This window comes from Lepeophtheirus salmonis, chromosome 13 (assembly GCF_016086655.4).
Source record: "Lepeophtheirus salmonis chromosome 13, UVic_Lsal_1.4, whole genome shotgun sequence".
Classification (NCBI taxonomy): domain Eukaryota; kingdom Metazoa; phylum Arthropoda; class Copepoda; order Siphonostomatoida; family Caligidae; genus Lepeophtheirus; species Lepeophtheirus salmonis.
In genome coordinates, this window is record NC_052143.2 from 41,477,663 (window position 1) to 41,489,816 (window position 12,154).

The 12,154-nt window shown below is 33.0% G+C and overlaps 1 protein-coding gene across 2 annotated transcripts in view; it reads left to right on the forward strand.

Moving 5' to 3' along the window:
* Window positions 1–12,154, forward strand: part of LOC121127800 (uncharacterized) — a 134,781-nt gene that overhangs the window by 22,846 nt on the left and 99,781 nt on the right. For both annotated transcript variants that reach the window (XM_040723318.2, XM_071892931.1), the window contains one exon: window positions 930–2,645. In XM_040723318.2, the coding sequence (XP_040579252.1) occupies window positions 967–2,645 (1,679 nt within the window). In that variant the 5' untranslated portion in view covers window positions 930–966. The remainder of the gene's footprint in view (window positions 1–929; window positions 2,646–12,154) is intronic.

Genomic DNA, 12,154 nt, shown 5'->3' on the forward strand with positions numbered 1-12,154 from the left:
TAATAATAAAAAGTAATGTTGATGAGCCTCTCCTCTATTTGAAAGTTATGCTCCTGATAGGTGGACCCACTTTACTTCCGCCTCTCTTCCAAAAATGGGGTTCTTTAACATCTTTTAAGGTACTACTGTGCTATTAATATAGGAATATGGGCATTTATGCGCATATCGAGATATCCTAAAGGATTATCCATTTTTCAAGCATAAAAAAAACCAAAAACGATTCAAAACACTCCCACATTTTTCTCAAGTCAATTAGAAGAAGTAGCACTGAGGAAGAAGATATCTATCGTATCTCCTTTACAGCACTTTTGGGTGTTTGTTAGGAAACCCACCGGTTTTATCGCATTCTTCCAAAAGGGTTATTATTCCAAAAAAAAGAAAAAAAAAAAAAAAAATCATCGATAGAGCCTAATTTGGGAATGAATCTTGGGTGGGTTCCAGAATAAATATCCCTTTATTTAATTTAATTTAAGGAATACGATCATGACTAATGACAAATTTACAAACGTATTTTGCATCGTTTGATGTCTAATAGTAATTATTATAATCTGTCAAGTATGGGGAGGTTACCGAATGTTTGCTATAATGAGCTCCACCGTAATTATTCTCATTATAATCTTTAATGACCCTTGTTATTAGAACGACGCCTCTCTTGATAATATGTTATTTTTATTTTTTTTGAATGCGTCATTTTTCATTTAGGAACAATGGCTAATAAACATTAGTATAGTATGTTCGAAAGGGGAAGTTAGGATGCCATTAGCTCTAGGTCAATCCTCAAATCCATAGTGTACATACCTTGAATCATTCCACAAAGATAAAATTATCTCCATGCGTTTAGTGTTATTATACTCCTAAATATAAATACATTTAAAATCAACTTTTTGAAGTCAAAGAGCAAATTCTAATAACTGTTTTTATTTTTACAGATGGATGTCAATTAACACAGCTTAACCAAGTGGTGGCATGATAGGAAGGCCTGAATCTGGCAGTCTTGCCGCCAGATCTGAAATAAAAAGTAAACTCGCCTTCTTTCGTAAAAAGGTGGAAGCTCAGACCAAAGAGGAAAGTGGGCTCCGTAGCCCTCACGTCTCCCTAGCAGATCCACAAGTAACCAAAACCAACGGACTCCGCTTATCCACTGCTTCATCCTCTTCCACTAATGGAACAGAGGAGAGTCAAGCCGGTTGGATACTCAAGCATGCTCTTGATCTTCATTTCCTAAAAGAGAGGCCCTTCTTGGAAGATACTCCACCCTTTGATCCTCCTCTTGCAGAGTACATCAAGGAGGTTTTTATTCAGTTGGATTATCACAAGACTGGAACTGTCTCTCGAGAGGATTTTGACATCCTATGTCGTGTCCTAGACATTACCTCATCCCCACCTCAATCTTATCGTAACTCTGGAATCGAGTGGCTCTCCTCCTATCGAACGCACTCTCCTGTCTCTCCCCTAAAAGCTGATAAAATCAGTGACGTCAAGTATCATCGTAGTACGGAAGGAGGTGAGAGTGAAGGAACTTCCTCCCTCAGTACAAGACCTTCCTCCATTCAAAACCCCAACTTCTTATTCACATTTGGTCCACGGCCTTTTTGGGAGCTATGGCCTCAAAAGAAGAGACGAAAGAAGCGACTCAACTTTGAGGAATTTACCCGATCTCTTCTTGAGCAGTGGGCCAAGAGCAAGGGGATTTCTCTTAGTAAAGTCAACCATTGCTTTCCGCCTATTGTTGTTCCACCCAGGAGAAGGAAAGGGACCTACAGAACCAAATACTATCGTCTCTTACCTGAGGACTCAACTCCTCCATCAGAACCAAAGCACGTTGTTATACTTCAGCGACCTTCATCCTTTGATGATACACGAACAAAGCGTTTTGTCCGGAATGCAAATCGGATTTCGCGTCGTTGTCACTTCCTTAAACGCCTCTCTCGACGTCTTGACTGTCTAAAATCCGCCCATCAACGAGAGGCTCAACGACTAGCCTCTTCAAAAGGAAGTCATTTCAATCCTCTTTTACCTCGACCAAGTCAAGTAGAAGCTTTAGAAAAACAAGTCATTCAACAAAAAGGTGAAATCAAGAGCCTTCGTGAAGCAATTCACGAAATGCGCTCATCTCTTCATTTATCGGATGCACAAAATCTAGCGCTTCAAGTTCTATTAAGGAAAATGAAGGACATTAGTTCAGGTGTTGGGGGTGGGGGAGGAGTTCTAGGAGCACCAAGTGGAATGATTGATATCCCTTCAGCATCCCCTTCTTCCTCCTCAGAAGTGAAACCATCATTTGCAAGTCGTTCTGTCGCAGAAAGTGAGAAACAACTCGAGAATCTAGTTCATGAACTACGAGAAATGAGTCAAACAAAGTATCCCTCTGTTGGAAGCAGTAGTGCCCATCAAGCCTCTTACTCCTCTAATAATTCCACTCTCTACAACACAAAGTTAGACGACTCTCCCTTTGAAGAAGAGATTGCAGCTACTTCTGCGGCCCTTGGAGGAGCTAAAGACGATTTGATCCTCACGCAAAAGGAGCTTCAACAAACCGTTTTGAAGCTACAACTCAAGGAAATTGAACTGGAAGAAAACTCAATGAATTTGACAGATGCTTACAAGGCGTTGGAGCTAGCCCAGGAGGAATTGAATAAATTGAGGTAATGTTTTATTTCCTTTGATATACGTATGTATATAACTATAGATTATACCTACAATAGAATACAACAAGGCATATTTCTTTCATAAGTAAGGAGGGAATATGACGTTGATTAATGCTTTTAAGATGGTATTCCTCTTTTTATTTTATTAAAATTCTTTACTTGTACGACACGAAGTAGCAATATATATTTATACCCATATGTATATACTTTTTTTAAACTGACGTTTCAAAGTACGCGGAAAATATGTTTTTTTTTATTTATTTCCTCCTCATTCTTTTTAAAGTTTTTAATTGCAATGAGTCATAACCAATTGACCGAATAGGCCTTTTAAATAATACAACACAGACGCAACAACAAATAAGTTACATTGTAAATACAATATTTTTATTCACCTAGAGATGATCTGTTGGAGGAATAACATTGTATCCTTGATAATGTTTTAAGACAACATTAGTGTACATTTATACCTACGTATATTCATATAATAGTCTTATTTAAAAGCACATAATTAATCTGAAAGGGTATTAAATTACAAATTAATGGATCTCGGTCCATGTTTCGTAGTTGAAGCATATTATGTATGTATGTGTAGGAATTAAACTCTGTATACTTAATGAAACACTAAAAACTCCTTGCTGAGAAATATTCCTTTGTGCAATTAAAGTTTTATATTTTCATTCACACTTTACAAACTTCTTCTGATAGTTAAAGAAATGATATTTGCCCAGTGCACTTAACTATTTTGAGCAAAGGTGAATAGTTTGTCAAGTTTCAGTGTATGCTGGAAATCTACCATTACTACATTGATTTTATTCAACTAATAGTGGGAATACTTGGCTTTGCTCTAAATTATTTTGCACAAATGAACAGACAAACTTTGTTCTAATAATATACAAATGCACTCACCTTTTCTTTTTAATATGACCCACTGAGCTTTAGCAACAAAAACTCGTTTCTAAATCTAATTGAAATGCACTTTTTTTTAATACAATGTACTCCTTTTTTTCTTTTTAAATATAACGCGCTGAGCTTTTCGTTACCACACTCATTGTTAAAAATGAGTCCTTCACAGACAAACAAAATTTGCTTTATTAAATAATTTCCTTCTTCTGAGGCTCAACTAGAGTATTCAGAAGTTTTGTATTTAAAACGCAGGTAAATTTCTTTGGTGTTTAATTCTATTCTGCTTGAAGGCTTCAAGAAAACACAAATTGCAAAATTTGAGATCTCTAAGCCATTTTGGGTATACTACTTACACTATTAAAAAAATGAATTTTTGCCCAAAATTGGGCAATTCAGGCGAATATCTTTGCTTTTGTTTTTTTGGATTGGTTACAATAATACCTCGACGAACGAGTTTAATTCATTTCTAGAAGAATTAATAAGTCAAACTAAAATTTAAACTATAAAAAATAAGGGGGGGATACACTTAAATCGGGTCTTGTCTCCTGTCGTCCACTCTAAACCAGCTCGTATCGCACAAAAAACTCATTTCAATACAAATTAAACTATAAACTATAATATCACAATACTCATGTTATATCTTTAAAATTTGGATATTACAAAAAGTCCAAAAATGTACAATTTTCACCCAAAAAATTCCACTTTTTCCACCTATAAAACGCAGTTATATAGCAAAAATGGCAAGAAATATCTAAAATTTACCAGATATTGTTTTCTTGAAACAGAATAGTAGAAAAACATCATAGTACATTCATAAAAAAACCCTACCTACGGGGTTTCTAGTACACTCTGTACTAATGGATCGAAAGTAACATAAGATTTTTAATTTAGATATATATATTTACATAAAGTACATTTATCCTGGTTTGTTGGCATAGAAGCAGAAAAACCTTTTGTCAAATTTTTTTATCAACATTTATAATAATACATATATTGCCCCTGTAAGAGTCATTTTCATCTAAATGAATTTTACAATGATGGCATTCTACAAAGGAATATATGTAATATTATATTTATTAATATTTGAAACATGTTAAGGTATTTTGTATGGGATAAAAAAATATGTTTCTTTTTTTATCTGCACATTTTCTACTCAGAGTTTCCTTTTGTGTGAGTGTAAGATACGTTAAGCTTTTATTTTTTTCGTTTTTACATAAAATAAAACAACTTTTGTCAAATTTATAATTTTCTAAAATCTATTATCTTATAACATGCTACTCATCTGGGAATGACCTATTCATCAACTGTACTAATGAAAGTTGATACATGTGTACGCGTCTAAAACTGAACACTCTCAAATTTTTAAAAATAGTTAAATAATTCTGTAATTTTTAAAGTGGTCGACGAATTAATTTATTTAACATGAAAGATGAGAGTCTTAGACACACGTCCATTTAATATGGCCGCCCATGTTCTCCACTACCAACTCCAGCCTGGACTGGAACTTGATGCATGACTTGGGGATGAAGCTCTGGTCGAGGTTGGCTCAGGTATTCTTGACAGCAGACTTCAGCAGGTCCTTGGCCTTGTATTGGACTCCCGACAGCATGCCCTTGAAATGCCCAAACACTGCGAAGTTAAGCGGCGAACAATCAGGCGAGTGAGGCCTTTTTCTTAAGCTTGTTGAGAAGAATCTTCGACCTTGCGAGGAGTTTTTCCTTGAAGAAGAAAAAAAAACAAAGAAAAACCAGATGGCAAGATATTTATAGTCAAAAGTTTATCGAAGTAATTCAAAACACCCCATAAGTTTGAGTAACGGAATTTATCTCCAGTTTGTACAACTTTATGTGTACTAATGAGGTCAATCTTTTTTCCAAAAAACAATTTGCTAAAGCGTTTCTTATTTGCTTTGAGAAGTAATTGTAACATAAAAAATGTATCATTTATGATAAAAGTGCAGAAAATTGTAGGAAAGTCCAGCCACGTGTACATTAACATTAACAGACCAAAAAAAAACAACTAAGCTAATGTTTGACATCTAGTGGGATCTTTTCTTGCTTAACAAAACTATTTATATTTCTTATTTTTAAGATTTTTGAAACAACATCACTCGTTCCACACCCTTAGTCGGTGAGGGATTCTTAGAGACGAATATTCAAGGGAATCCTTCCTACATATCCATACTTCTCCATTGTTCAACGCTGATCCCGAATTAGGAATTATACCCTCTAGAAGGATTTAATTTGACACTTTTTGAATTCGTCCACGTCTTATAAGATCAATTCAAAAATGAGTTTCATCCTTGCAATATTCTGCGGTGGCCTTATCTCATAATTGACAACGATATCGAATGTTTTTGTGGGAGCTCTTTTTTTTTTTTAAATGAAGTTGGTATTTTCAGATATCAAATGAAGTATTTTTCAACTTTCTGACCATATCAACACAGATAACTCAGATTATACTTGTGATACATAAATTTTAAAAACAGTTTTGAAATCCTCTTAGATGAGGTTTTGAAATACATACACATAATGTACCCCTATTTTCAACACCAATACCTTTCAAAAGCTTTGAATCTTAAAAATGACCAAAAATAACTGGGACTGTATTGCCTTTTCTGAAGAGCATGAGTCTAGTTTATATTTGTAATCATGAGATCAAATTCTAGGAAGTTCATCATATTTTGTTCTTGTACCAGTTTTGCTGTTTAACTGTATAATTGATTCAATTGAACCAAGTATCGGAAGCTCAAACGCTCACTATGTTATATGCAATAAAAAACGTAATTTGCAGCACGATATAAAATGGTTTATGACACTTTGAATACACTTTAATCATATATTCACTAGAGATTTCTCATACATAACTTATTCTGATCCTTGAATAAAGGCCAAACTAGACAACACCTACTTTTTTAAAGAATATAAAAATGAGACTAACTCTTAGATCGTTTTCAAAAAATAATCAAAGCACAGATTGTGTATGTGCTCTGAAAGATTAAATAAAATACAACTATTCATGAATAATAATCTGAATAAAACATCTTGAAACAATTTATATCAATAAAATTTACACCAAAAAAAACCCACAAAACCAATTTGTACTCTCAAAATGTTATCCCACTTTTCTTATTGTATTTGTGATTCAACGTTGGCAAAAAAATTATTTGACTTTTTAATAAGATAAATATACTTTAGGGTTGAAATTTTATCTTTACCTAATGTAAGTTGATATTCTAGTCTAATTTAGAATATGAAAAAAGGTGGGCAATCGAAAGGATGAAGGAATTATTTAGTAATTTTAGTTACATTGGATGAATTTATAAACGCAAAAACAAACATTGTTTGTATATTATATCGTATACATAGAGCCTTTTAGTTTAAACACTTGATTTTCATCATCTTGTAAATTTGAATAAAGTATTTCTTTTTTGCAATGTATGTAGACACAGTTTGAATATTTTCCATATTTGTTTAGCTTACATATCGCCGACCCATAATTTCTTTGAGGCATTTTTAAAATTTAAAACCTACGTGAAAATATTGTGCAAATAGGTTTTTGCTGAGTTATCGGCACTAACAAAAAAAAAAAAAAAAAGTAATAATTTACTTAATCTTTTGACCCTTTCAATTTGTCATTAACTTATTGAGTAAAACATGATTTACTAAGTCTGCATGTTCATAGATGATTATGGGATAGCTATTATTGAGCATTTTTACTTACATCACAATTTGTATCATAAATGAAGGCAGTGCCATCTTAGGGGCTCATAGTAGATAAATATATTAACATATAGCCTAAATAGATTGCGCATATATTAAACAGAAAGCAACGCCATGATGAGGGCATATAGTAGATATATAAATGAAAATAGAAATTTGTCAATTTTGATTTATAAAAATTAATAAATGGATTTAACAGTAGAACAACGATTGTATTATTTCTAATTTGTCCTAAAATATTACAGGGTTCGGCATCAAAACGTGGACTGTGAATTATTGTTCATTTTCTAAAAAAGGTTTAGTGATTATTTTTTGATATTCTGGTTCAACCTTCTTTTGAGCATACACAAACTTTAATAAATATTTCGTCATCATGAGTGAGCATGAAGCCAAAAGGCAGCGTATCTCAATTGTCCTAAATGTTGAAGTTGATGTGGCGAGGGTTATGGACATTGGGAAGGACTCCAGGAGCCTGGTTTTCAAGGTCGCAAAGATTAATACGAGCAGTCTCCGAAGGGAAGTGCATTAAAATCGTCATTTTAGTGATAAAGATGAACGTTTTGGCCGTTGGATATATGAATATCCAATCTCACATAAATAAATATTTTACTTGTTGCCAATAAAAACTAATTGCGTACCTTTGGTTTTGGTAAAGTTGATAAATAGTTGCATGGGTTTTAAGGTTGCTATAAAATGGATCTTGCGTCAAAAATATTAGAAATTCCAGAAATAAATGAAAAGAACATCGACCTTTCCTTTGGGGCCCACTAAAAAGGAAAATCTATTGAGTCTCAGGAGTAACTTGATGTGCAAAAGGCAGGAGAGGTTTTTTCTAGTTACAATTTGCATGGGATTTTTTTATTTTCACAAGATGTTGTCATCATTATTTAATTATTGAAGACAGAACCTATAAGTGTTAAGTAATCACTAGTGCGTGTGCTCATGACAGACGATGAGTAACAATAAGGGTTTGTTCGAGAGTTATAAGTGTAATTCTTTTTTGGTCTCGAAGTGTAAATGCGGATCGACATTGGAGAAATTCCCGCCTATACATCCTTTCTAAATACGGAGTGGGATTATTTCCTTCTTCTCACAGCGGTTTGCAGCTGATCTACTAAAACGTCATGACTGAGCTGCTCTCTTCCAAAACATTACTGAAATCATCAAATTTACCAAGTTCATTTTCTGTTTCTTTTATTTTTACATACTGGCAGGAAAACATTGTGCATTAAGAAGAATTTATTTATTACAAGTACAAAGGATGGAATATAAAAACATAGAAATGAATTTATATACTAATAAAAAGTTATGACACCTTTTGGATAATACTCTCTTAAAAAAACCATGAAATGTGGTCTAAGAAAGTGAAAGAGTGCATCATCCCATTGAGGAAGTGTGTTAATTTCTCAAACATTTTAAGTTAATCGCCCTTTTTTTCGTCTTCTAGTCTATTTTTTAAACATTTTACCTTCAGTTGTATCATTAAGATGTGGAAATGCATAAACAAAATGGTTTTTAAGATAAAACAGCTTATATACTCTGGTGTCCCTACATTATAAGTTTATCAAACAATACTTATTCGTAGTTATAAATTACAAAGTCAATAATAAGGTCTAGGGTATGAAACGTAGTTTGGATTTTCATAATCCAAACTTCTTATTTAATACCAAAAGTATGAACTGCCTTAGATAATAGGAAATAACCTGGTTAGAATAATCGAATATGAAGTTCTTAAATTTTAATGCTTATAGTACCTTTTACATATTAGGTACTTAATATCAATTTCCCCTCACGTCATACTTTTTCTTTCTATATCAAAGTTAGAGACAACGAGATGGATGGTTGAAATTAAAATATTGCAATATTTTAACAATATGTGAATAACTTTGTAAAGCAATCAATATATTGTTGGAATAAGGGCAGAGGGATCTCGACTTTTTCGGGAGGTTCGGACAATTACCACTTAAAGGATATAGAAGTAAATGGGAGGTTTCATTATATGGAGGAAGTTGTGAGTTTGTCTCTTATGAAGTATTCGGGGTAGGAGGGAGTCGAAGTAGATCCGAGGACTGAAGGATGAGGCTGGAGGAGATTACATCCCCTTAAGTAGGGTATTTACATGACCATTAAAGTATAATTACAGGATGAACGTAATAGGTAGCATTGAGAAGAAATTCTACGTCATCAAATCCATTAACTCCTAAAACAGAAAATTACTATAAACATATATAAATAGAAACATTGTCTAATCCTATGTGGATACTTATTCGAGCAATTGTGTTCGATTTTGTCAATATCTTTCTCCTCCTACTCCAATAATTTATTATTCGCTTTCCGAAGTTATTTCCTTGTTGTTGAAAAGTTGCAATAATTGAATTTCAACATTGAACTTTTGCTTTCTCCATATATCGAGATAGAAAGAGAATTATGACGTGTGGTCAAACTTATCAAATGTACCCTATAATCTTTGAGTTTAATAAATCTGATATATTAAGTCTAAAAAAATAAATTTACAAAACAAGATTAATCATGGTACCATCACCTTCAAAAAAAAAAAAAAAAGGCCATTTAAAGTTGTTTTTTTTTTTTTTTTGCAACTTTTCCAGGCTGTTATTCTTTTATGCATTCCTAATCTAACTCTCTAATAATAATATATCGTTTAGCTCATTTATTTTTATCTTTTTAGTAAACATTGTTTTCGAGTCGGCAGTTCTTTGATTTGTTTCATTCTAATACCATGAAAAACTTCTATAGTTTTCAATTTATTTGAATGACAAACATTTTTTATTTAGACTTATCGAGAGTGCAATTGTCGCACTTATTTCGCATTTTAAGTAAAAAAACAGCTAGTCTAGCATTGTCAGTTTTAGAGGGGTATTGGTAGAGTTGTTAAAAATATGACTGCGGATATGTAAAAATAACAAGAACATAAAATTAACGTGGTATTTTTTGACAATTTGAAGAATGTTTGGGAGGAAAAGGATTAGTTATCATGCCACTTTATTAGATCAGCTGCAAGCAGCCGTGGGAGAAAGGAAAGCAATACAAATCCAACTCCTTATATAGCAAGAAAAAATATGCTAGAAATAATCTGATGTCGAGCCTTAACTTTACTCTAAGACCAATAAGGAGTACTTACATTTATAATTTCTCAGCGAACTTTCATTATTAGTCCATATTTCATGAGCATAGGGACTAGCTACTACTTTTAACTTAGATTTTATCTGAAAGGATGCATCTCATAGATAAGTGCATGGGATTCAGGCCAGTGCTACTAGGAGACTACATAAACTTTTCCCAAAATCTTTAAAATTTGCGTTTCACCAGTCCTGCACACTTTTTGCAGTGTGAGAGGGTGGTCCGTCTTGGGTGAAGATGTAAAGGGCATAACTATATGTGTCCTGAAGACAAGGAAATATTTTGTGGAGCAACATGGCGTCGTAGACGAGTTGGTTGATCTTCACACCCTCCTCAAAGAAAAGAGCACATGCACCTAGTGATAATGCAGTGTTCCTAAGGGATGCTGTCAATGGTCTTGCCTAAAACGCAGGGATTTTCAGTGTTGTGAATGTCCTCAAAGGTGAACCACTTTGCCATGCTGCCTCTAGCCAAGTCCCTCTTCCTTTCCGCTGTGTAGTCGGCTCCTAATCCAAACAAAAGTTTTATTAAAATAAATTAATATAATAATTTGATCATTTTTACGAAAGTTTATGCTTATGTAGAACAATTATATTGAATTTATAAAACAAAAATTTATCTTCCCGTACTTATTCCTCACCCTGTAGATACAAGCTTGGCTTTTTAAATACCCAACTACAGTCACTAGTACTTACATCTCTACAGGACGAATTTTTGAGACTATTTCTAATATGAATACTTAATTTAAACATCAATAACCAATTCCTAAGAAAATATGTACATCTTTTTTTTGCAAATTTGTAATTCGTACCATGTATGCAAAATAAACAAAAATTGTGAATACTAATTATGCTGTTTTTTTATGTACTACATACATGCGTATTTCTTAGAAATTTGATATTTCTTTGTTGCCTTGATGTTGTTATTGTTATTTTATCTTGATAATCCTCTCCAAAAGTTCTTAACTTACATGTGTTTGTATGTTCATAATTTTTTTGCTTTGTAAAAGAAAACTGCCAAATTAAATATCCTACTTAGTATGTGTTGTTTAGTCTTACAATCGAATAATGTTAGCTTTGTTTGTAAATATATATGCGTCACGAAGTTAATTCACTAACACGAAAGTGTGTTTTTTTTTGTCAGCTGCGATTTCTGATTCTTTTCTACTAGTTAGTGTTCTAAACAATGATTGGTTGAATTGGACTTAGCTTTTGTTAAATTGTGAAGATTTGTCGATTATTATTAAATAAATATTCAATAATTGGGAAGAATTGGCTAAGTACCAACTGATTTCGGGCCTTTTTTCGGTTTCTTTTCGTAGGAAAAGGTGTTGTAATATAATTAAGGAAACGGTGATACATAGTATAAATTTACTACGTAAAATGTTGTCAGACATCGATTTTCCTGCTTCTTTTGACCTTATCTATGTTGTGAGCATTAATTTGTTGAATTCGAATGAGCTCTTCTGAAGATGCTAACAATTCTCTACAGTTATTAAACAGTATTTTTATATTTGAGAAGAACTACTAGTGTTGAGACTCGGTCCAAGACCGAATTTTTGGTTCTTTCAGTCTGAAGCGATTTTTCAAGCAGCTGTTTGAACTTAGATCAAAAGTTGTTACTAAACCCTTTTCTAAAAAGATCTCAATCATTCCATATCGAACTTGTACTGAATTAGTTTGGTTTTACTAAAGTTATAATGGTTTTATACCGGGCTAAGTATTCCAGAACGAAATACTGGTA